The sequence below is a fragment of the Grus americana genome, chromosome 23 (genome assembly GCF_028858705.1).
Source record: "Grus americana isolate bGruAme1 chromosome 23, bGruAme1.mat, whole genome shotgun sequence".
Lineage (NCBI taxonomy): Eukaryota > Metazoa > Chordata > Aves > Gruiformes > Gruidae > Grus > Grus americana.
This window is the reverse complement of record NC_072874.1, coordinates 264,324-290,320: the sequence shown is the minus strand read 5'-3', so window position 1 is coordinate 290,320 and position 25,997 is coordinate 264,324. Positions and strand designations below refer to the sequence as shown.

Below are 25,997 nucleotides of genomic sequence, written 5' to 3'. Positions count from 1 at the left end.
TCCTTGATCTGAATGTGGCTGTTCCATTCCCCAGACAAGTGCATTTGCAGCCTGTAAAATACTGTTTCTAAATCTCAGTGACATGTCTTGACTTAAAACCACTTACTCAGATGAGATGATGTTTTAGCAGATATAAACACACTAAAGATAAAACCAAGCAAAAATCTGCTGATGTGCATCATAGGACAGTTGTTTGAGATAATTAGTGGAATTTCAAGGGTTAAGTCTTTGGTTACAGCAGATACTGTTTTCTTCTAGCTAAATGAAAGCTACTAAAAGTAAAAATCCAGAGCAAAGGGAAGAAAACAAATTAATTTCACTTTATTTGTGCAAACATACAATAAAGAACATGAACAAAGGTCTGGGCTTGGTTATGTCAACACTTTGTATATTAAAACATAGCATGTTTTTTTAATAACACTGTATAATGAAGTACAAACTTCTTAAAGATGCAGCTTCTCTTTTAGAGTACTTAATCTTTGTCCTGTTAGCATCTGGGAATGCTGGTGGGTCAGAGTCCTGTAAAACTTGGTGTTGGTCAGTAAGAAACCATCTCCATTTTAAATGGTTTACAGATAAGAGTAACTTTTTCCATTCTGTAGCTAAAAATGCAGGGTGCCTCAATGAACTCCCCAAGGAATCTGTCTATACCTTAAAATAAAAACTCTGAATGTTTGTGTGTTTTAAGTACTTCCCCCCTGCATTGGTTAATCTGAAATAGTAACTTTTTGTTTTCTTTTCTCTTTTTGTCCTTAATGCAGTGTACAGTGCTGGACACAGTCGGAGTGTGCAGGTTTCTTGTTTATGTGATTTTCATTCAGCCTGTGCACGGTAAAGGCCAAATCTCCTGGGTTCGGTGTAAACGATCCCTTGAGGCAAAATAAGGATATGCGAATATAAACACAAACGGCAGCCAGGGGCTCGGCGGTTTTGAATCCCTTCCCACAACAGTAGCTTTAAACTGTGGAAGCTTTCCCCCTACGATTTGACATTGACAATCCCTCTAAATGATTTTTAATAATTTCAATTTTAAAAGTTATTTAAATAGATGTAGGTGTGAGCTATGGGCTCGACAAAGCCCTTACTCGGCGATACTCCATTTGGCGATCTGAAAGCCTTGGGGATCTCTGCGGGGCTGGATTTTTGCTCTTTGTTCGCTGTTGAGTGACTCCTCTCTGCCGGGGACTCCTCTCACAGCCGGAGGGACGGGATTTTTTTCTTCGTAATTATTTTACTTCTTTGAAGCACCAAGCAGTAGCTGCCGCGGCCAACCCCCACCTTCTGTTGTGCTAATTCGTGAGCGAGTGGGGGGAGGGAGCGAGCGAGCTGGCTGCGTGGCCGGGGAGGGTTGGGAAGCGTAACCCGGGGGACCCTCGCACCGTACCGTGGGCGCTGCCCAGCCGAGGGGCCGCGGTCCCGGAACAAAGGGCCGGGGAGGCCGCACTCCCGAGCTGCCCTGCGCTGAGGAGATTCAAACGGCGGCCCCGCCCGCGGCGTCAGTCTGCCCCGTCCCCTCCCGGCAACAGGCGGGGCTTGGCTCGCATTGGTGGAGAGAGCAGGCAGAACGCTCCTATTGGCTGAAGCAGGGTGCTCTGGGGAGGGAGGAGGAGGGTAAGGGTGTTATACAGCGTAGGGAAGCGGCCGCCATTTTGTGTGGGAGAGAGAGGGGCAGCGGCAGGAGTTGGTGGTGCGGTTTGGGCTGTGCTTTGCGGGGGGGGGGTGTCGGAGAGTGACGGCGAAGGAGCAGCGAGGTCGGTTCCTGAAGGCCTGTGTGTGTGTCTCTGCTTGTGGGTGAACCAGACGGATAGAAGTCGGTAAGGGAGGAGCGGTGCGGGAAGGGCCGGGCGCTGTCGCCGCCATGTTGTGCTCGCTGGGCTGCTCCATTGTTGGGGAAGCGGGGACGGGGGTTGCCGGCTCCCCATGGGGTCTGGCGGGACGAGGGACCGGGGAGGGGGTGTGGGCAACATAAGAAGAGAGAAAGTTTGGAGACAAACAACCGAGCTCTGGTGGGAGCAAACAGCAGCTTGGAATATGCTAATGGCGTCACCTCGGCCTTTTATTTTAGTCGCAACAAGGCGAAAGCTGGAAACGAAGCTGGGCGGCTCTTCCTGGAGCCTTTGGGGAGAGATGGAGTGAAGGTGCTGGTGACTGAAGAGTGCCACCTCGATTAGGGGGAGGTGAACAGATTGGAGTGCCTTAAGATTAAAATTTTAAAGATTCCAGGAGAGAATGGGCTGCGGGCTAAGCAGGAGATTATTGTAAGAGTTAATAAAGAATTACTTTGCTAACAAAGGTACAAAAACCAGCTGGCAGATTAGCAATGGAGCTCTGTTGTAATGGCTGAAAGAGGGTTTGGGGTGCGATTGGTTTCGTGGAGAGTGTTGGGGACACAGGGCTGGGCGGGTGAATTCTCAAGGGGTGGTTTTCGGGGACGCTGTCTTTGTGCTCAGGAGTGGTGCATTGAAGCGCTAGTTTCCTGAGAGTTCAGCCCCAAGTGTTTTCCATTGTATTTGACTTTTTTTTCCCCCCTATTAAAAAAAAAAAAAGTTCTTGCTTGCCTGTTAAAATACTTGAGATATATGTAGAGAGAGCATGATAAAAATGCTATTCTTTGTGAAATGCTAAGCATGATGGTGAGGTTTATGCAAATAGACTAAGATAAATACTACTGTGTCTTTGGTTTTTCATTGAGTGTTTTAAAGTTTGAAGTCTGTCTAACAAATAAGAGACAAGTGACTTTATGAATTCTGTGATTTATTTTAGTTTCTCTCCTTTTTTTTTTTCTTGTCTTCCAAATTGAAAGGGAAAGAAATCATTCCCTTAACCTGAATTCAAACTACATTCTCGTTTATGCAGTGGGACTGCTCCCTTGAAGCTTCTGTGCCGAGAATCCGATGTTGGGCTCGGCTACCTGGCTGAATACAGCAGATCAGCCCATGAAAACGTCTATTCCTAGCCAAAGGAAGGAGTCCAGCAAAAGGCAGCACCTACTTTTTCAGGCTTGGAAGCAAGAAAGGGGGCAAGAGTTGGAGGGTGTGGAATCTGAGAAGACAACTGAAAGGTAAATGGGGGTGGGAGGGGAACAGTAAAGTGCAGGAGAGTCCGCATGAAGGTGCCAAGTACTGTTTGATAGTGTCTGACTGTCTGCTTTGGAAGTTCGGTTACCAGTGGTTGGCTTCAGTTCACTTTGGGTTTATCAGAGTAATTCTTGGATTTACCAGGAAGGCTAGGGAGTGGCTTTATCAGTACAAATTTTGCCCAGATTTTTAGGTGTAACAAGCTTGATTTAAATGTCTTTAGGATTAAATACTAACACCTTAAATTTGGCACTGTATTTTGCGAGCAATGTATCTATCTTTCGCATTCCTCAGTAACCTCTTTTGATCAGAAAGAGGTGTATTTAGTAGGTGGGTTGTCTGGAGGAGCAGCGTTTTCATACCTGGGTAGACAACGGTGTGACTGTGAGTAAGGGGACTGGGGTGCAGCTCCTAAGGATGGATTGGTGGATGATGTGCTGGCCAGCCGTCAGCAGCAGAATTGTTCAGCCATTGCAGAATCAGTGATCTCCCACTCAGAAGATACGCTGCATTATAATTCAGTGCTCATGAGCGTGTCAGCTAAATTCTTAGGTACTGCTAAAGTGGTGTCCAGTAAAGGAGAAAACCCACTAGTTTCAATTGAGATTAGCATTGGTTAGATTAATTTCAGTCCCCTTGCTTAGAATCTAAAAATTCTCTGAAATATTTTGTTTAAAAAAAGTAGTAATGCAAACTCTACTGACTTCCCCTTTTTACAGGTGACATTTAAGTTGAAGATGGGTGGTGGAGAAAGATTCAACATTCCAGTTCCCCAATCTAGAAATATCACCAAGAACCACCAACAACTTAAAAACAGGCAGAAGAATAAAGACCAGAACTCGCAGATGAAGACCTATATGAAGAAAGAAAGAGGACATGGATGCAACTCATCATCTGGTGCATGGCAGGCCATGCAAAAAGGGGGAAAGAACAATGCTCATTTCCCCAGTAATCAAAATTGGAGTCCTACTTTATCAAATCGCAACCTGTTTTTCGCACCTCAAACCAATCAGAACTATGCTGGAGCAAAATTTAGTGAGCCACCCTCACCAAGTGTTCTTCCTAAGCCACCAAGCCACTGGGTACCTGTTTCTTTTAAACCTTCTGATAAGGAAATAATGACATTTCAGCTTAAAACATTACTTAAAGTCCAGGCTTGAGATGTAACTTTTCATATTTTTAAAGTTATTTAAATTTACAGGGTTTCAAATTTGAGAATTGTTATTCCTCACCCCAGATGCACAGGTGTACAGAACTAGATGTTCTTGCTGCATGTAGTTACGCACTTGGAAGAGAAGGGGCTGGAAGTTTACATTCCCCTAATGTTTTACCTCAAAAAATTGTGTGCTGTGTTCACTGTGAAATAGGTATTTTCTCTCTAATCAAATCTTGAACAGTTGCCAGTAAGAGTAAATGGGGCTGTCTCTCAAAATTGGAATTGTGACTACTTTCTGGTATGGTGTTAGAAAACCAGCTTTTACCTAACTTAATGCAGCATTAACTGGAAAAAAAAAATGCACTGAAAGCTTGAGTTGGGTACTTTGCTGCCTTTCAAATGTGTAAAATTTGCTAGTTAAACTGCAGAGCAGATTTGCTTAGGAGCTGTTGGTGCATGTTCTTGAAAGGCTGGAAGAACACACCAGGCAAATCTGTGATTGCCTCTCCTGCTCTAGGAATGCTCCTTGGACTCTAACCAAGTCAGACTGTGCCAACTAATGACACTGCAGTGCCAGATAACTGCCAAAAAACTGGGGAAAAAAATTTAAAAACCCCAACCCCTTTCTATTCCAACTACACTGATGAGTTCTAAAATACACTTTTGTATCAGTTTTTAAAATTGTGAAAAAGGTTGGCGTAGTTACTTAGGTTGGTCTTAAATTGGTTACCCTGTAATAATTGAAGTTCCAGTAGCTTGTGACTGGTATTAAAATGTTTTCATAGGGAAGACAGAGCCATGTAAATAAGTGTAAAACTTTGTAGCATATGTAAATTATGCTGGGCTTTCCTGCACAGAAGTATTTTTAGTACAAAACTGCTGAATGTAAGATGACCATGTTGAATACATGGCCTGAATTAAAAAGATATTTTTGTTTAAAAAAAGACATTTGTGGCTGTGCCCTTGCACTTAACATACAGTGAATATGCACGTTTTACTTGGTTGTGAGCTCATTTTTAAAGTAAACTCAGTGCAAAAGAGGCCTATTTAGAATTTTTTAAGAAAACTAAAACTGCTGAAGTTTAAGATACTCATGTTCTGAATGTATGAGAGGTGTGTTAAATGATGAAAAAAACACTAAAGTGTTCAAAATCAAATTGGATGTTTCTCAAGAAATGTAAATGGCTGAGTTTGGGTGTTTGATGAAATACTGTTTGCTGTTTCTAAAATGAATTGATGCTGTCCTAATATTTGCTGAAATACATCAACATCAAAACAGGGATGGGGCAGTTGCCAGAGCAAGGATTTCAGTGCTGTTGTTGCAGTTCAGTTGATCCAGTAATGGAAACAACTGAATGTGGTAACAGAATCCAGGGTTATTTCAACCTACAGTAATTACTGAAGAAGGGCTTTAACTGGAAAAGGAGTTTTGCAGATTGTGAAGTGTTCTTTGAGATCTTTCTGTACATTCAAAATGCATTGGCAGCTGGTTCAATGTTTACAAATCTATTGCTCTAAATAAGAAGGAAGTGGCAGTCTTTAACCTTGGGACAATGTGACCTGGACCTCCACCAGCATACAAGCTGTATCCCATTATGATTGTGTATACTCGGCTTCAAATTGTCAATTACTAATGGTATATGTACAAATTGGAAACAACAAAAATTTAAATAAAGTTTTCACCCCCTAAAAGCATCTCTTTTATTATTGCCACAAAGGAGGAGCTCTTTCATTCATGCCTTGCCAGTGACTTGTGAACACAGAGGCTTGAAAATCAATCCTGGCATTACTCACAAAGACAAAAACTTTCCTCTGCCTAGGAAAGCCAGACTTGTAAGCAGATAAGCTTAAGCTCTGGGCAAGAGGGAACTTGTCAGGTATTCGGTGCTTGGTGATCAATCTCCAACAGGCTACAGCTGTATTAATTAAGTCAGAAGGTGCTCTCAAGTTATAGTCAAAACTTGTACATTTTATTCCCAATTCACAGGGTTATTTGCACAGATGGAACACAAAACTCAAGAAGAAAGGATGTGTATGAATAAAACATTAGCATCTTTTGATCAAACACACTACAGGGTACATAGTCTTCCCTTCCTAGAATAGTCTCATCAGTAAGAGCATCTTCAGACAAATATTATAGCAATGGACTACAGACTTTTTAAGCAAGTTACAAGATAAATGGAAAAAAACCCAGCAATTATTAATGGGTGATTATGTCCTAAAAATGTGTAAATTTATCCCTTTGTACTTCAAAATGTTCATCTGCAACATCCCTGCCAAAAAATCAAGTAGCAGTGCTGCAATGTGTATCCAACCAATTGCCCTTCTCTGGACATAGTTCAAGCTGTTACCCCAGACTAAACAGTAAAAAAAAAAAAGAAAAAAAAAAAGCTCTTTCCAAGAAGAGAGCTCAAACAGTTAAATTGAAAATTTCCACTTTGAATAAAGCCATTATACTGTACATTTAAACATCTTTAAAAGACATAGAAAGGATAACATTTAGTTTTCAGAGACCAGTCTATTATAGTCCCTAATTTAAACACCCAGCTACTTAACCACTAAATTTTAAGATTTTTTTTTTAATTATCAGTTGGGTGCATGGACTTTTGGTGAAAAAGAAGTTCCAATAGAGCCTTCTATGACTGCTGAGCTAAATCAATATGCTGCAGATATTTTGGAGCACAGCCGTTACTTTCAGCAGAAATTTTTTAAACACACTACTTCAATTCTACAAATTTTGCAGGAATGACAAAAAATCTAGTTTACCACAGAAAAAACCATAATTCCCACCATTCTTGAGACTCCAAAAGAAAGATGCCTAGACATGATCTTTTGTAGCCTGCATATGTTCTTGCATTCCAACTGTGCATAACCTGCAGGTAGCTTGCACAAGACAGGCTACTGCTTTTATTTATTTTTTTTTTAGAACAGGACTAGGATACCTGCATCAAGGAAGGGAGATGTTATCTAGATGGGCTGTGGCTTGACTTGCATGAATGCATAAACATTCCCTGCCCTTTTTTTTTTGGCCACATCCTGCTAACTCGTCCCCAACTGAAAGGCCCACAGAACAGCTTCTTCACAATTTTTCCATGGGAGCAAGAACTAGGACAACATCTTTATTCATGCACTCTTGAAACATCGTGGGTTTGTGTTCGGCTTTTCTGGCTTGTTCATATACACAAGTCAAGTCAAAGTTTAGTCCTACCTCTGGGAGAGAAAGAAAGAACCATCAGAACTGTCAGATACTACATTATACTTGCAATGAACTGGATTTTCAAAACAAAAATTTTTTTAAACTGTGCTATACATAAATGTTGAGGCACACAATATAAGGACATGCTGACAAAATAGTTAAGGTATAGTTACTGTTACTCTGCAGTCTCAAATTAGAATCTCAGTCTGGACACAAAGATTTCTCCTCCCTCCTCCCCACTGATCCAGCTGTAATTCTGGCTGGACTCACATGAATGTTAATTACAGCGATCCCTTGCAGGCTGCTGACAACAACATAACACCGCTTTCCCATGACACACTCAGGAGGATCACTTTTAAGGAGGATTTTAGTGTTGAAGACTATATTCATTTAAGGAAGCTGAAAAAGGGGTGGGCTTTTTCTGCCATTGTTACAGACAGCTACAAGATCATCACAGCTCAGCTTACAAAGTGTTAGAGTTGGGTTTATCAAAGGAATTAAGTGCTTTTCAGAGTTGTTTTCATTCAGTGGCATAAGAAGAACTGGTTGTAAATAAACGTGTCAGGAGGCAGCTCGAATTCTAAATGTCATCAGCAAAGCTGTGCCACCTTCTAGAGAACCACTGCTGGTGCAATTTTTGATATGGAAAAATATAAATTGATACAGTGATACTAGAAATTTGGTTCTACATGAATCTTCAAGTGCTGATTTTAAGTAGTTCATGACCTGGCTAATAACATCTGAATTATAACCACAGGGAACTCCATCTAGCAATAATGAAAGTTAAGACAAATGTCAATATATTAGACTAAATCATATGCTTACCATTCTTATTTTGTCTAGTACCCCTTTAAGAATGCGAAATGGTATTTATCCAGACACTAAATGATAAATTCCTGACTTTACTGAAATACCATAGTAAGGATTTTACTCCGTAAGGGATGCATAGCTCTACTCCTAACCATGCTCTGGAGTCAAATTCTAAAGCTACAATAATTCCAGTGGATCAGTATTTCCTTCATTTTTTTATTACAGCACGTTTGCTAAATTTACAGCAAGCAGAAAATAAGCTGGGTCTTTAGTTATTTTGATCAAAACATTGATGTTTTAAAGGTAGTACACAATATTTGTTAAAAAGAACATATAAAAATACCTTTTTAGAAGCCTCTATAAGAAAGGAAATACAAAGTTTAATCCCACAACTTTCCTCTGCTAGAGCTGCACACTACTGCTACAGTTTTAAATAGACTTTTTGCTGTTTTTAAACTATACATCCAGGAAAGTCTACAAAATTAAAGGAACGTGCATATAAATGATTGCATAGCAGAACATGAACATTAACTGCAAATAGTAAAGAAAAAGTTAGAAATACTATCAAATGTACAAAAATTCTAGAATCAACCCCCTAAGCACGTTCCACTGCCAATATTTAAAAGCCATCTGCATTTCTTCAAAGGCCCTGCTGAAAACACTAAAACCCAAACCTAAAACATTTCTCTAAAAAGGAACTTTGTGAAATCAATGTCTTTATATGCTACTACATAAGACAGCAAGGAACACTAGGTGTTTGATGCCGGCTTTTGAAAGTAAATAGAGGGGAAAAAAAAAACCAACAATGCCAAAAGCCATTTTCATAACAAAGTATCTTGCCTTCTAGAGAAATACTGGTAAGATGACACACTGGTTTTGTTATTTTTCACATTCAATTTACTAAATATACTGTATTAGTGATAAACTAAATAGCTAGAGATGCAGCTCTTGTTCATATCCAACTTCAAACATTTGTTCTTAAGTAAAATAAAATCTTGTAACCAAACCACTAGCCGGTCTGAGGAAGAAGTGATTCAGACTTGCTTGACCAAATACTTTTTGATGTTTAAAAGCAAGCCTTTGTTACTCAAGAAGAGAGATGGCTACAGTTTTATACCTATGAATACACCAACTAACCACAGGAGTCATTGGCATAAAAGTTTAGTTCTTATATACTGTACACACACAACTCGAAACAATCTACTTGTATCTAACAGCAGGAAAACTAAGCAATTTTATGGTTAACTGCTCACTAAAATTTAGAATAGATACAAAAACGGCATAAAATGTACACACAACCTAATATTTAGTTGCTCTGCCATTTGCTGAAATCTGAATTTAATTTTCCATTTCAAGGTGTTTTGGTTTTTTCCCCTCACACATTTAATACTAGCAGCCAGGTCAAAAGCAGCGAAGCCTCTATCCTGACAAGTCACGACACTGCGCAGTCTCCTAATGAGCTTCCAAGACCAACTCTCTCCTCATGTAGTACGTGCAATGTTAGTACCATCCCTCCAGATGGCAGGGTTAAAGAGAAATCACAACAGTATCTCTCCATAGAGCTCCATTTACCAACCTACTCGTGTCAGTGAGCATGGAGAACACAGAAACCTGCCTTTGAACAACGGAAACATAAAATTGCCAGTCTGCATTTCACAGCAGTCAGTGTTGCACTACAGCTGTCCAGTTTTCCGTTTTATCACAAAGTTTAGCATTAAAGAACAAGTTAAACAGTTGGTTTAACTGTTCAGCACAAACTGGTACCAATTTTTCTACGGGTATGACATTTTTAATAGGACAATGTTGCAAGTTACGATCAATCAAGTCATCACCAATATCTAAGCATTAAAAATGCAAATCTTTACAAAAATATACATAGAGACACCACAACCAAATCAGTAGCTGCCCATGACATTTAACCAAGTGAACATTCTCTCTCTCTCTCTCTCTCTTTCTCGCTCTCTCTCAGTGGCTTCTCAACATTGTTTTAATTTTAACCATTGTCGGCTACAGGGAAAACTGACAAAGAAAATATTTTTTAGCACTGTTGCAACATCATATTCCTGATAATTTAAGTAAACTGAACTGTGTGTAAATGAATCTTACATGCCTAAAAACAACATGGATACACTGTTAGTGGCCACTGGACTTGGGACTAGTCCATGACCGTGATCTGGATTTTGACCTAGATCTAGAATGTGATCTTGACTGTGATTTGGATCTAGCTGGTTCTTTTTTTCTCGACTCCTTTTCATATCTTGAGCTGGACTTATAGTGTGTTTTAGAATCTGTTTTAGAGGTGCCTCTAGATTTGGTGTGAGATGCAGACCTAGACCGTGATTTAGCCTTCATTTCTTTCTTGGGCTGTGACTTGGATCGTGATCTTGAATTGGACTTAGATCTTGAAAAAGATCGATTGCGGTGTTTGAACCTATCAGAATAAAGGGGAGAGAGGAGATTTGAATGTAAAAACACTATTCTTAGACATCTAGTACATTAAAAATTGTTTATCGTTTTTTGCAGGAGAAACTTTTTATAAACCTATAGTTAAAGGAATACAGTGATCTAGTTTTCAATTTAAAGAGGGAAAAAAATATTTTACCTATCATTGTCCGAATGGCTTCTGCTACGACGAGGTCTTCCAGTAGGTCTACTGCTAAAAAGGTACATCAGAAAAAGTAAACAGTGACAAATACCTATGTATGTATACAAATGCTTAATAAATTCTTTTTCAAGCTGTGCATTTGCTTTTAGTTATTCTTCAATGAAGCACAGAATAATTTCATTCAATATTTCTGATCTGACGTAGCATGCAAGATACGTAACTCCCACAAGTAATTACAAAGCAAGTATAGAAAAAGATTATTCCAAATTTTAACGATTAAATAGTCGATGTGGTGTGTCTTCTCCAACGGACTGCTATGCAGTTGAAGCCAGACACACACTACACTTACTTTCTGGGACTATACGATCTTCTATAGCTGTAATCAAAAGAACGACTTCTAGACCGTCTCCTTTCGTAACTCCGACTTCTAGATCGCCTATATCTGTCATAGTCATCGTAACGAGAAGAACTGTACAGGTTTCTCCCTTCCTTGGCTTTCATTTGATTTGGTGCTGTAAAAAATAGCAATATTTAAAATTTTAAGTTAAAAAAGATGCCCTATTTTCCCTTTAGTGACACTACTAATCCATATATTTGGTATTTAGCAGAAAGCCTAATTCCGGATCCTAGCAGAGATGTTTATGGAAAGGACAGATGAGAGACAGCTATATGCCATTTGCTTTTTGCTGCTTTAACCACTGGACAAAAATTAATGCAGCCTTGCAGGCATTATGAATCTAGGGTTAAAAAAAAAAAAAAAAAAAGGCAACCCAAAAACCAGTAAGTAAGGACTAATGCTCTATAAACCCAGAACTGGCTAAGGTGATTTCAGGCCACCTAGAAACTGGTGTGACAGGCCAAACCCACGACTGAAACATTCTAACATTCTTGAACTTACCCCAAAAGTGAAAGCTAACAGGGAATTAATTAAACACCCATTTTCTTGACAATATAGCACCACACATTACACCTCATCCACAGTCGTCTTTAATGATTAAAAGACAGGTTATACAGAGGCAACAATGGATGCCACACAAAGAGAAGTACCCCCCCCGCCCTGGCCAGTACAACAATGCACATTCACTCCGTAGCTAGCTTATTAAAATAATTAAGAAGACTGAATGAACTTCTTAGTATCCTGTTGTATTTTCTCTAAGCAGCACCGCTATCTTTCCTGTGTATTAAATCCCATTCTCATTCAAACCCAAAGACTGTGCTCAAAGTATTTTAAACACGCTGTAATGAACACTATCTGTACTAAATGGCTACAATTTTTATATTTTAAGCACTGCTGTTTACAACACTAAAGTAGATTTCATTAATTTTTGTTCAGAAACTTAGAAGAAATCCTAATGTTGATATACAGGACAGAAGCTCATCCTTCAGAGCATATAATTTCCATTGACTTCAATAGAAGTTAAATGTGCGCATTTGAGGGAAAGCTGGACAATTAGGTGGTTTCTTTGACAGCGTTAACTGAAAGATCTTTAAGGCACTTTTATTCCCAAGCTGCATGAGTATTACAGTCTTGTTTTAGATCAAAAGGTACGTGTTAGGTTTATCAACAGCATGTTTTATTTTTATATAGTATCTGTATCTATCTATATTTTAAGAATATGTGTATGAATAACAGATGGAAAAGATGTAAGTTCTCTTTACAATTATCTGTTCAGAAAACAAGACTTCTCTTCCATGTTGAATTGAGATACCTTGCAATTTACTTTTATCCTGAAGCCAAATGAAAATTAAGACATTACCTTAATCCTGGAAATTTGACCACACTGGGAAACGTCAACACAGAATCACTAATACGTTCCAACACAATATAAACATTGCAATACATTAAAACAGGGCTACTCATTTTGACAGGGAGAGTTTTCAACAGTGCATTTCTGCAAAGAAAGCCTGGTAGAGCTGCACAGAAAGCTCTTAAGAATTTTCAGCTAGCAGCAAGACTCAAATTGTAGTTAGTGACCGTTATACTTAGTTATCTGTTTTTAATTGAGTCATTAATAGTTACTGGATAAAAAGCAAAACATCCATATACTATTTATATACTAGTGAGAACCTATCACAACAATTAATAACATGTGTAATGTTGCCTGGCACTAAACATTAAGGCTAAAATCAGTACGATGAAATACACGCAAGGCACTTACTCTTCCGATCCCCCTGTGCAAACTGGATTTCTATTTGCCGACCACAAATCCACTTTCGATCCAAATTATGGAGAGCATCTTCTGCATCACGGACATCTTCAAATGTGGTGAGTGTTAAGGTACTTGGGAATTTGAGTGGTTTATAGATTTGGTATTTAAAATAAAAACAAAAATCAGTTATTTTCTAATTTTACAGGGTTCTTTTGGTCATGCTACAGTACACACTATTTTATTTTTTTTAATCAACCACCAGCTATCTGAGAACTCCTATAATAAAATTAAAATCTCATAATATGACCATGAACTCATCCATCTGCAAGAAGTTGCTATATGATACTCTAACTTTTTTCTTCTCCCACTTGTACTTATGCAAGGAACAAAAACCGGTATCCTTTTCAAAATACATTTGTTAATGGTCATTCAGTTCTTTCCACTACATTGACTTTACTAAAATTAAACCCCGGTTCTTAAATTACGTTAGCCATGCCAACAGTAAAAATTAACATGTGTCTATTAATTTTAGAATTGGGATAAAGTTTTCCTTTTCTTCACCAACTGATTTTAAGTTTAAATTATGTAATGCCATGGACACGTATACAGACCTTCAACAGTCCGAGATAAAAACATACACTAAAACCCTACACTGTCAGTCAGGTCAGGTGTTCAGTAACACAGACATTACTAATTTTAATCCACGAGATTGACCACTACTGTAATTCACGCACCTTCTTCCAGCTATGTGACCTGAGAGAATAAGTTGCCTTTCTGCTTGTAGCAACTCAGTTCAGCAGCAGCAGCATCTACGCAGAAGCTAAACTATCACATTGTAGGTATATATCTTGATAAACCAAGAACGAATGCACTTTCATTCAAGACCACATTACAATAGCACTCACGAGAGAAATATTACAGGTTTTGTCAATGGACTAAACCAGAAGCATTCATCAAATTACTGCTTACGTGACAAACAGAAGAAAAACTGTTATTCTGTAGGATACATCAGGAATGACTCCTTTAATCTTGGCCACCATTCAACTTCATCTTGACCTTTAACTCTTTAAGTGCTTGTCAGAAGGACTTGTCATGAGATGCTTGGCCAAAAATGACAGATGGCTTTATCTTTTACTTTGAAAAACAACCTTTTCCCCCTTTTGTAGATAAAGCGAAGCTTTGTCTCCCATTATGGCTTGTCCTTCTTCCAGCTTTTCTTTATTTTTTCTTTTCCCAAACTCTCCCTTCTCTTCAAGCCTGATCCTTAAGAGGTCTTTGGCTTGTCTACTTGCCTTAATTGTTGAACTCTACTCTAAAGGTTCTTTCATGCTTTCTCTTTGGGGTCGCCATTACTGTACAGCTTTACATTCTGAGGCAACAACAGAGGACAGTAAATTAGGGGACAATATTAAAGAAAGAAGTTCACCTCATTTTTTACACAATCTGATTTTGATCAAGTGATTCCAGTTTCCATTTGTTAAATTAACAATGAATACCAGCCACAGTTTGCTAAGCACAAGTTTACTTACATACCAGTGATAATAAAAACGTGCTAGACAACTCTGAGTCAGTGATAAATTTTCATTTAAATCATATAGTATTAATTTCAGTGACATAAGCAAGCTTTTATATTACTGGACTTGATTTAAGTTTTGCAAATAGGCAAAGAACAATTGAGAGAAGTTAATCTTCAAAAATAATGAAACACCACAATATAAGAAAGACACTTATTAGATACAACACAAAAGTAAACTGCTTTTTCATTTAGATTTGTTACCTCTTACACAAACTTGAATTTCAAACTTCAACACCCCTCACTAATCAGCCATCTGAAGAAAGGATATTGAACATAAGCAAATCCTCTGGGACGACGAGTGTAGAAGTCAAGTGGAACGTATACATCAACTATAGGCCCATAACGACCAAATTCACGACGCAAGTCTTCAGACCTAGAACATCACAAATATCTCGTATGTTTTTTCACTACTTAAGGTGTTACAAAACATCCACCATTTTTTTTTTTAAATAATATCAAAATGAAAAGTCTACCATCAATACGACCACCCATCTTTTTGGAAGCAGTTGATAGAGGATGTGTGTAGCAAAATATTTTTTGGGAAAAAAAGTGTTTGAGCAGTTCATTGTTAAACAACACACTAGGCTTTTCTGAAACACTTGAGACTTAGGATGCTTAAGAACTACCCTAGCATTTTGGAACCAGTGTTCAGCATAATTCTAAAATATAAGTGTAAACCGAGAAGTGACGCCTATTAATCAATTCAATACTGGATGTACTAGCAAAGGTGGGTAGAAAGTGAAAAGAAGGATCTAAGAATTATTGTTATTCAAGTACCTCATGTAACTCTTGACAATGATTTTGCAATATGCAAACATCAACTTTAAGATCCAAAGAAACGGTATAAGAATAAACCAGTCACACAAACTCATTTCCATAGAATAATCAATACTTACAACCACATCAAATAGAACAAAACTTGAGTGAGCAACCATTCATGCCCTTAGGATAGCTTTTCCAAAGAGGTGGCTTTAGAGAGCTGAGCACAAAACTGTTCCACAGATCTGTAACTATACTTGAAACAACTACCTCAACAGAGAGGTTTCTTAATCACATCAGCTTCTTTACATGTATTTTTGTGTCATTTGAGGACAATAACCTGTATGAGAAAGATTGATGTAATACCGTGTTTATGTGGTATGAAAGAGTTACTACTATTCATTTTTCTTTCTCATCGGTTGGGAAAGAATCTGCAGTGCATATACTCAATGATGGCTGAAGGCAACTATGACAACCAACATCAGGATCTCACAATGAAACAATCTCTAAGAGGAACGTACGATCTAATCACAAGCTTATGGTGAAAGCCTCAATAGGATGCACATTATTTTAAGAAGTTTGGAAGTAATAGTCCTCCCTGACTGTTCTTACAGGAAAATAAACTACTGGAAAGAGGAAAGAAAATTCACTTAAAAAAATAAAATAACAAACGAAAATTAATTTGAAGCTAGTTATGCTTTTGACAACAATAAGGTTCTTAATTCATTCCATCATGCCCACGTAATTGTTATTTGCAGAACAACTTTGGTGCAAGAAGCCTGGGCACCACGTTTGAAAACTTCTGCTTGCATTTTATACAACTAGACTTTACAGGGCCTTCCATACAATTCTACAATAATTATCAACATAGGTGTGTTCTAACTCACATAAGTATTCTATGGTAATATGCTCTATAAATGTTTCACAGCTGATAACAAACACAAAAGGGACACAATAAACTGCAAAACAGAAATGGAGAAATCTAGCAGTTCATGAAAAAAACCCAAGCAATAAATAAGAACGTGTGCAATGCGCCCTTTTTAATTCACTATGAAAAGTTATTTCACTAAGCTGATGCACATATTTATTCCCTACGGAATTTTGCTACAATTATAACGGAGAAAAAGCGTTGGTTCCTCCTGTCCCCCCCCCCCCCCCGAGTGTCATGAGAGGACACGGTACATAACAATTAATGCAATAACATTCCACCCGAACCGACAGCAATTACCATACTAACGGAACCGACTACGCCAAGAATTTTGGGGACACCCACAGCAAACCATAGAATGCTTTCTCCCTTCTAGTAACAATCGCTGTATTTCAAAAGAGCATTCGAAACTCCAGCGGCTGCCGAACGCTACTAAGGGGCACAGGCGGCTGTCCCTGAGGCGGGCGTGCAAATCCCGCCTCGATCTCCCGCTGGACCAACTCAAACACAGCTACAGGAGTTTCACTTTCTTTCAGCCCAGCTTTGTTCATTCTGGACGTTGTTTTGAAACCGATCCTCGTGGAGAGGAGGGAAATAAGAGCAGCATCGCGAGGAGGGCGAGGAAAATGGAGAAGGGCGCGGAAGACGAGGGAGAAAGATAAAGCAGAAGAAGGGAGCAGGCCGGCCTCTCCCTCTCTCCTTTCCTCGCTCCAGGAGGGCCCCCGCGCCCCTCCGGCGGCAGCCACCCGTGCGGCCTAGCGAGCCCGCCAAAGCCTGCGCGGCCCCCGCGCCCCGCTCGCGCCCGCCCCCACTCACCGGGTATCGTCGGCCACGTTCCGCACGAAGAGTGAGGTGTTGGGGGGACGCAGGTAGCGGGACATGGCGGCGGCGGCGGGAGGAGGAGGAGGAGGAGGAGGAGGGGACGCGGGGGAGGGAGCGAGCGAGCGGCAGGGCCCAGGCGCTGCGGGGAGCCGAGCGGCTGAGGCGACCCTCCGGAGCTGCACGCAGCACCACCACCACCGCCGCCGCCCGCCCGCCCGCCGCCTCTCGCGAGACTTCCCGCGGGGCTTCCGGCGAGAGCTCCGCGCGAGGAGGGAAACACGGGGCAAAGTGGGAGGAGACTGCCAGCACCAAAACCGGCCCCTGCCTTCGCTCCGCATGCGCCCTCGGCTCGTCTAGAACGCGCGCACACGCAGAGCGAGCCCGCCAGCCGTCACTCACAAGCCGAGCGGGAGTGTTGCCCCGCCCTCCGGCACCGCCCGCGCATGCGCCCTGCTCCGCCCCGGAGGCAGCTGGCTTTTCCCGCCGAAAGAGGGAGAAGCGCGCGAGCAACGCTCCTCGCGCGGGCAAGATGGAGGCTACACTGCTGCCGCTGTGAGGAGAGAGGGTGTCTTCTGCCTCGCGCAGTCACCTCTCAGCGCCATGGCTCGCTCCCGTGGCATCGGCCAGCACAACGAACTGACGCGGTGGCAGGTTGGGGTGTCGGGTGTGCGAGGCCTTTTCCCATGGCTCGAGGTATCGCTGTTCTGTGGCCCTGTTACTGACAGCGTTGTTGTGCCCCAGCAGTATTCATCGGACAGTTGTAGAGCAGCAGTATTTGCAAAGGACCAGCCCTTTTTAACTAACGCCATTTGTGTGATGAGAATAATAAAGTGGGCAGGTAGAGAGATTATTTCTTAACACCTTAATGTGTGGCTCATGAACAGGTATATAGGTAGATAAACAGCAGATCTGTGTCAACAGTTACAGGTAATTTGATGAAGAGTTCAATAAAGCAGTGTGTCTGTATCTGCTGGCATGAGGAATTTTCAGTGGACTTCAGATGGGAGAGAAGGACAGCGTTGATGCAGTCCTGATGTCTGTCACTAGTGTATTTTCACTTTTTAATGGAGGAACATGAATGAAAACTGGTGGGTGGACACTTCTGTTCATATCCTGGCAATCGCACACTCAGAATTGCCTGATGTTTCTACTGGTTTTGAATGACAGATGAAGTTTGATCACTGACACAGGAGGCGTATATGCTGCTCTTCTGAAAAAGGAAATGATGGTTGTATGCTCAGTGGTCTGCGTTCAGGACTCTGCAGAAAAGAGATGAGGGTCTCTGGCAATGTTTTCTGCATTTAATATTTACAGTTAATGTTATTCTGTAGTAAGTATGCTAGCAGCGGGTTGAGTTTGTTACCTTGTGCAGTATATACACAGATCTGCTTGGTCTGCTTACGCAAGTCAGCAAAAGAACATGAAAATCAAGCCAAGAAAGCACGTTAGAGGCTGAAATTATGATGGGAGTGTGTGACACAAAGCAGAAAAAAATCCTTTTGTAGACATTGTGAAAAACAACAGTTTGGTGATGGATAGAAATACTTGCTGCCAGAATTATCCTTTCGGAGCTTTTTCAAATTGGAAATGAACAGTTTTGAACATGATCAAAATAAGATTATAAATACTCTCATGAAGTACTTTGCAGAAAAATTCACTTGGTTTTGCGGAAGAGTGGATCCAGTACTATTGTCCAAACCTATAAGGGTTTGTCATCCAGAAATGATTCATTACTTTGGGCAATGGAGCAAGGTTCACAATCTGATCAAAATCCTTCAGGTTTTGGCTGCTTCATGTAAGGAACTGCACTGAATATTTCCCCTAAATCTGAGCTGTCCTGTGGCAGACGAATGTTGCCATGGGATTGAAAAGATTGGCACAGTTGTCATAAATACTAAATCACTGCAATTGCAAAACTAGTAAGGTGAAGTATTCTTTTAAGACTTTTTAGTGCTTTCAGATTAAAATGATTTAGCATCAGTTTAAGTTCTGTATAGGATTAGTGTGTTTTCAGCATGTAGTATCTACAATCTATAACTTAAACTCCCTTTGTATACCAGGTGTCATGTATTGAGGTTGAACTTTGATAAGAGGTTGAATAGAGAAGAAGCAAGATTGCAAGGCAGATTATGTCAAGTGAGCTGGGAATATCTGAGTAGTCATTGAACCAAAAAAAGACCATAATGGTTTTTTTAAAAAGCAAACAAATACATATGCATTTTGCTTTAACCCACCACAAACAGCAATCCCATTTTATGTCACAATATATCAAAAGCAAATAATTGTTTTGTAACAGGCTTTGAAGTGTCTCATACTTTGTATCCTACAACTTACTGGTACAACATTTGGCCATTGAAGACTTGCAGTGTTCTGCGAATTTACTGTTGGAAAACTACACTCTGTTTTGTAGTGCTGCATTGTGTGGTTGGCAGCAGTTACCGAGCAACTTCCAAACAGAAGTGTTTCAAGCTCTTATATGGCTTTTTTGCAGTACCAATGATTTAAAGCAGCCTTCTTCCTGAGTTTTACCAGTGTCTTGATTTCTGTTCCGTTGATCTTAGAGTTATGTCTAACTCACATGGAATTTAATTTAGTCTGCAAAAGTGTACTTAGCGTTAGAACTGCCTGGGAAGCAAAATGAACACAGTGATACTTGCAAGGTTACGCCAGTAAAACTCCCCATGAGGACAGCCTTATTCCAGAATAAGAATACATTTCTCAGATTGCTTATATCATGTTGCAAGTGTTATTAACTAAAACGCAACCTCCCCCCTCACAAACTGCTCTTCTCCTAGCATAGGAAGACGTAGACTCAGCTCTCTTAATTGGAATAAAATGTCCCCATGAGGATTTTAAATGGCATAATCAGTCCAGCAGCTTTTTTCCTGGAGGTCTTACACCTAAGACCATTTCTAACAAATCTGCACTGACTTGAAAAAGTATGAAATAGGACTGCTAATATAATAGTAGGATCTAATCAGCAGCGAACAGAGAAATGGTTATAGATATGGATCTGGGCATTTTATACTTCAGCAGAGACACATAATCTGAACATTGTACTTGAACTTCACAAACCTGAGCTGTGACAAGCAGATATTTGGAGTACGTTGCAAACTGGAAGAATGTTTAATTCCCTTTGCCTTTGTTTAATTGTACTCTTGTGTACTTCATTTTAAGAGCAGTCATTCCTATTATTACTTTGTAATTTTTTATGACTGTTAAATACTTAATGGCTTTTAAAATATTACTATTTCTATTTCTGTTAGACATGTGGTGCAGATCAGCTAAACAAATGTGTAATTGTTCTATGCTGGCTAAGTTATAGAGAAAGGGCTTTTAGTAGAAGACCAGACTTAACTAGACAAAAGAATTAAAGCTGAATATGTTCACTGAGTATGTAAGAAATCAAGAAGCATTTATATCAGCTTTTGCCCACTCTCAAGGATTGTTATGATAAATCAAAATGTTCCAGTTAGTGTCCAGTTTTGATTGTCTGGGAGACAGACTTCTGTCACTTTGAGTATAGAGGGGATGTAAGTGTACTCAGGGAAAACAGAGTCTTATAACTATGGGAAGTCATGCGTGTGTGAGAGTAGAAATCATAATTCTCTCCTGTACTATTTTTTCAGATAACAAAGATCACACCTTGTGGAAACTGCACTTTATTTCAGGTATGTAAAGATGTCACACAGGAGTTGATCTGTCTTTAAACTCTCTTGCTTCTTCTGACAAGTGTTACTCCACCATAAGTCATAGTCTGTAGAAGACAAATATGGATAACTTGTTTTTTCATTTAGACTTCTGGAAATCCATTTCTAGCTAAATGTCTAGAAGTTTCTGTAATTCATGTTTAAATCTGGTTTATTCCACAAGAAAATACATTTAGAGTACCTGCCTATAAACAGGTGTATAACATTCATACCAAAAAGCATGTAGACATGGCACTTCGGGACATGGTCTAGTAGACATGGTGGTGTTGGGTTGACGATTGGACTTGATGTTCCTGGAGGTCTTTTCCAACCTTAAAGATTCTGTGATAAAGCTAAGGATGGAAACCCTGCTATAGTAATCTAGAGGAATTTATAAGAAGTCTTTCTGCAATGTGCTCAGCTGCTAAAGCCTTTCACACTTCAGTGTCTAGAATTGGCTCCAGGGCAGTAATTAATAAAAAGATTTGTAGGGCAGGATATATCAAATATATGAGCAGTGTTTAAAGGAGAGTCATCTACGGCAATTGGTTTTAATATGAAACAGGAATAAAGGATACTAATAGTATTTTCCACTAACCTTGGTTAGTTTGAAATACTAAAATTCTGTATCTGCAGATTTAAGCACCTGTAAGGAATTCTGCAAGTAATGTAGTGATTTTGGGGGCAGGATTTTTTTTTAAGATATTGAGCCTACACCAAGAGCTAATCAACAAAGAACATTTTTTCCTTCAGCATTTTTCTTAATATGCCATTGTTTTATAACGCTTACCTCCACCATTTCACTTCCTTTAATTTCTTGCTCATGAGAGAATTTTTCTGATTTGCACACAAGCTTCCCATTTACCATGTTCACAGTACACTGTTGAAGCAGATTTAAAAATAATAAAAAAAAATTAATTTTGGATTCAATTAGAATAAGTAGGGAGCTACATAAATAAGAAATAAATTATACCAATGCTTGATAACCACATCTGCTAATTTAAGCTGGAGACCAAGGCATTTTAATAAGAGTTTTAGAAGAAGCGTTTCTGTTTGTTGAAATGATAGAAATGTACGCTAATGGAAATGGTACAAACAAGTTTCACTCATAGAAGGAAACTGAAGTATAAGGATGAAAAAAGAGATGCACCCATTCCTGAAATATATTACCTTTAGCTTTCTGCCATCCATAGTAGTAATGTCAGCCTCTTTTCCAAGCGTAAAGGAGTTAGTTACAGATTGCTTGGGTGTTTTTGATGTCACAACAAAGTCATCTCCTTTTTGTTGTATTTCAACAACAGGCTTAATATCTTTGGCGACTTTGATAATGTCATCTGACAAGGCTGTAAAAAAGGCAAGAAAGGACTTCTGTTATGAAGTAATGTGTTGATTTAAAATAGCGAATTCTTTTCTGTGATAAGGGTGCAAAAGATACAAACCAATAATAGAAAGTGATGTCCGAGTTAAAAGACAAAGTCTGTTTTGGATTCCTCACTTCTCTAGGGGCATATTGTTCCATTCCACCTAGTCTGTATAGATTTTGTTACTATATTTATTAATCTTGTGTCAGAATATTTATTGTTTCTTTCAGTAACGGCTTGCCATGTGATGGCATTTCTTCATGAAGAAAACCATGTGTGTATTATTTTGTTTCCCTGACCTGTTCCCAGGGAGATTGGAGGTGTGGGTTGTCTGTCTAGTCAGAGCTGCAACAGTGCAAGTAACCTCAAACTACCTTATCAGGGTGTCTCTGGCATGATTTGAGAGTATCATCTTTAGCAGTAGAGGGATTGGTTCAGGCATCATACTGTAGGACTAGGCTTTTCAACTGTAACTGAGTTTTACTCTACTGAACATCTCATATACGTTTAAAACCCCCAATGTGAAAGTTTTGCCAAGATTGTCAAGAGGATAAGTGTATTTTTGTTTAATGTAGGCACCTACTAAGTCATAACCACCAAGTCGATTCCTTACAGATTACTAAACAGCTATCATGTATGTTAATCATTAGTGCTATAGAAAGTGCCTGCATGACTAATAGCACATTGGAAATCTGTGTACATCATTGGCAACTTGTTTCTAGGTAAATGTACTTATAAAGTTACGTGTTAATCAAAACAAGTTGATTTCTGATATACCTCTTTCATGAGGGACTCATGTTAAGATAGGGATCTGGGAGTTATCTCTAACCTTTCTACATTGATCTATATGATTTTCAGCTTCTTTTAATTTCCAAATTAGACATTAGACTTATCTGGCAGGGGGTAGTTTGTCGTGCAAACAACAACAACAACAACAAAACCAGCATAGAAATACAGTAATTAAAAGTGTTATACAAAGTGTGTGTTCAAATTATTTCAAAAATAGCTAGACGCTTACCAAGAGCTTTCAGAAACGCTTCATAGTTCTCTTGAGCGTAGACTTGCCAGGTTCCACTGAATGCCATTATGGATGTTATAATGCAGTTTAGGGCAGTGATGCTAGCAGGAAAGCGAGGGCTCTCCCTGGTCATTCAGATGCTATTTATGGAAAGGGAAAGGCCAGCCCAAACTGTGAGATGACTGGCTAATTATTAACTGTGAAGTATCAATTATTAATCATTTATTTGTTCTTGATGATCATAACCTCTAGTTCATTCTGCTTTGTAGAAAGTCTTACCTTGACCAGCTGGTTTGAGATGTTATGTTTATTGTGGGTTACTGAACTTGGGTAATTATTCATAATTGTTGTAAAGTGTTGCATGGATTAATTTGTTTTCTTTTTGTTCACAACTTCTATGTTTGATACATCTTCTGTGTTTTGGATAGAATTCTTCAGATAAAATGGCATAATTTACAATTGATGTGAGGTAATTACTGTCTTGCAGCAGGAACTTCCTAATTATCACAATATTCTCTACTATGGGCACTTGGACCTTAAATGGTGGGAATAAAATCCACAGCTATTTCTTCCAAAATTGTGGGCTTCCAAGTGCTTGAGGACAGGGAATATTGTGTTGGGGTGGGGCAGTTGGTTATGATTTTACCTGGTAGATGTCAGTAATGTGTATCTAAATCTGTATTAAATTCAGTTTGTTTTGTTTTGTTTTGTTTTTTAATTATCACTGCATACACAGAAGATTAAAGGTAAAATGAAACATGGAACTTTGGAAACTGAAATGAAGGAAGTAAATGGAATGTATTATTTTTGTTCTCAGCAATTGCACCAAGAATTCCTCACTCATTATAGTTATTGAGTGATATTCCTTGCTATCTGTGCAAGCACGACTGTTGATTTTGGAAGACATTCATTAGATTATATGTCTTGCATATATATTGCTTAATTCAAATAAAGCCTGTATCCCAGGGGTAGATGACCTTTCTAAGTTAACTTTTGTAACCCCATACTGGTCAGTAATTCTATTTAAATATAAAACCAATGCTGAACTTTTTCTTAAAAATTCACAACCTTTTTTTTAGTCTGTAATTTTAAGGAAAATTCACACACACAGAGCCAATTTTGTAATTACAAGTAGCTGAGTAGCAAGGATGAGGTACTGAAAATGAATAAGGCCGTATTTATGCATGGGGTGTAACACACGTGGCTCCAAAAGGTACATGTTGATATTGGAGTTTTTCTAGGACAATTCATCTGTTCCACCACAGAGTAATGTTAATGATGCCATCGGAAGGGCCTGCTTTTCTTCATTCACTGTATGATGAATCTAGACAATTAGCTAAGCTCTTACTTTTTAATAAATTATATACATTTAATTTAATTTTAAGTAATGTCTGAAATGTAACTGCCTTTGGTCAAATGATTGGCGATCCCGTACAGGATTGCTGTGCTCATTTACATTGACACTGGGACAGCAGTGCCCTCAAATAATGAGGAAAAATACTGCTATTGTGAGGACAGTTTATACTAGTTTGTGGAGCAATGTAAGATGCTATTTTACCAAATAAATGTGTTTAGCTGGATGGCTGTATTAGGAATACTATCACTTTTTTCTCTCTTACTGGCACAGTTTTACTGGTAGAAGTTGGGACTGTAGCTGTGGCTTCAGAGCCGTTGAGAGGCCACACTTTTTCTACATCCAGAGTATCTAACATAACTAGTAAACCTAAAAATCTCTTTAATTCTAAAGCATATAGGTGTTCAGTAGGATGAAAGGATCTGGGTCCACCTCCGTAGATGATCACTCAACCCTTTTGTGTAAATGTATTAGTGCATGTCAGTGTATATATAGAAGCTGAATGTGTTCCTCTGTAAAGAACCATGCCTTGAAAATGTCACTGCCTTGTTTTCTTCCCATATGGCTTAGGTTTGTAAAGGTCTGTACTTCAAGGCCCTGATTCAGCACGCAACTTAGGAAAATTCTTAACTTCACACACACAGGCTGAGTGATTTCAGGATGGATGTACTCTACAACAGCGCTGAGATGTCACCAAGTTTAATAATACACACACACAAGCATTTGTCAGCTACAAGATAATCAGTAACACATAGTGATATAATGCAAAAAAACTCCACTGAAAGCCTGGTTCTCATATGTGAATCCTCTGGTATTTCCTCACACAGATTTACTAGGAAAGAGTTTCTCTGTAAGGTGAACATGCATGTGAACACACACACGCGCGAACTGTTTTCTAACAACTACCAAAACAAACATACTACAATATTACTAAAATAGAAATAGAGACATGAGCCTGAATTTTAGGGCACAGACCCTGAAAGGAATCTGAAGGAGTTAAAAGTCCTTTTAAATTCAATGAGACATAATTGACAAATTCATTTAGGCTTTTCCATTACAATCCCACCTGAGGCTTGCTCTTCTTCCATTCCTATTGGTGTCTCTCCATGCTTATAGACACTGATAGTAACCTGCCCTGTTTCAGAACCATACTTATTCTTGACATAGATGCTGTATTTTCCTGTGTCTTCATTGCAGACTTTCTCTATGGTAATTGTAACAACTGCCCCCTTCACATCCATTTTGTAACGATCTTTAAAGACGATAACCTTCTCGTTTTTGAACCAAGTGATTTCTGGGTAAGGCTCTCCAGATACACAGCAAGTTAAACACAGGGTCTATTGTAAAACAGATAGCAGAAATAGATTATGAAGATATAAATGAGCATGGAAATTCAGTTGATGAGAAATTAAGAAAAATAATCCATTCTCTTAGATTTTCAATAGGTGAGAATCCAGGATTGTCCACTCCTTTTCCTGATATCCTCCAGTACAATC

At 39.2% G+C, this 25,997-nt stretch overlaps 4 protein-coding genes across 12 annotated transcripts in view; 1 reads left to right on the top strand and 3 right to left on the bottom strand.

The window, feature by feature from the left end:
- Positions 1-1,640: 1,640 nt before the first annotated feature.
- On the top strand, positions 1,641-5,925 carry PNRC2 (proline rich nuclear receptor coactivator 2). 3 transcript variants are annotated; one of them, XM_054802108.1, is made up of 4 exons: positions 1,641-1,814; positions 2,066-2,177; positions 2,857-3,061; positions 3,797-5,925. In XM_054802108.1, exon 4 carries the CDS (start codon positions 3,815-3,817, stop codon positions 4,235-4,237), a length of 423 nt encoding a protein of 140 aa, XP_054658083.1. In that variant the 5' UTR covers positions 1,641-1,814; positions 2,066-2,177; positions 2,857-3,061; positions 3,797-3,814; the 3' UTR covers positions 4,238-5,925. The 3 variants fall into 3 exon arrangements, with proteins under 3 accessions (XP_054658083.1, XP_054658082.1, XP_054658080.1); XM_054802107.1 differs by having other exon boundaries at positions 2,066-2,258; XM_054802105.1 differs by lacking the exon at positions 2,066-2,177.
- Positions 5,926-6,181: 256 nt separating this feature from the next.
- Positions 6,182-17,302, bottom strand: SRSF10 (serine and arginine rich splicing factor 10). Of its 6 annotated transcripts, none has more exons than XM_054802102.1 (7): positions 17,074-17,302; positions 14,839-14,943; positions 13,004-13,107; positions 11,194-11,356; positions 10,842-10,895; positions 10,569-10,670; positions 6,182-7,443 (listed from the first exon to the last, which is right to left on the bottom strand). In XM_054802102.1, exons 1-7 carry the CDS (start codon positions 17,136-17,138, stop codon positions 7,425-7,427), a joined length of 612 nt encoding a protein of 203 aa, XP_054658077.1. In that variant the 5' UTR covers positions 17,139-17,302; the 3' UTR covers positions 6,182-7,424. The 6 variants fall into 6 exon arrangements, with proteins under 6 accessions (XP_054658077.1, XP_054658076.1, XP_054658074.1 ...); XM_054802101.1 differs by adding an exon at positions 13,964-14,363 and having other exon boundaries at positions 6,182-10,670; positions 13,004-13,125; positions 14,772-14,943; positions 17,074-17,117; XM_054802099.1 differs by having other exon boundaries at positions 6,182-10,670.
- A 3,423-nt stretch (positions 17,303-20,725) lies between these two features.
- Positions 20,726-23,287, bottom strand: LOC129195994 (fatty acid-binding protein, liver). The gene is made up of 4 exons (XM_054802773.1): positions 23,148-23,287; positions 21,939-22,111; positions 21,559-21,648; positions 20,726-20,836 (listed from the first exon to the last, which is right to left on the bottom strand). Exons 1-4 carry the CDS (start codon positions 23,278-23,280, stop codon positions 20,786-20,788), a joined length of 447 nt encoding a protein of 148 aa, XP_054658748.1. The 5' UTR covers positions 23,281-23,287; the 3' UTR covers positions 20,726-20,785.
- Positions 23,288-25,186: 1,899 nt separating this feature from the next.
- MYOM3 (myomesin 3) overlaps positions 25,187-25,997 on the bottom strand; it is a 29,354-nt gene continuing 28,543 nt past the window's right edge. For both annotated transcript variants that reach the window (XM_054802611.1, XM_054802612.1), the window contains one exon: positions 25,187-25,838. In XM_054802611.1, the coding sequence (XP_054658586.1) occupies positions 25,539-25,838 (300 nt within the window). In that variant the 3' untranslated portion in view covers positions 25,187-25,538. The remainder of the gene's footprint in view (positions 25,839-25,997) is intronic.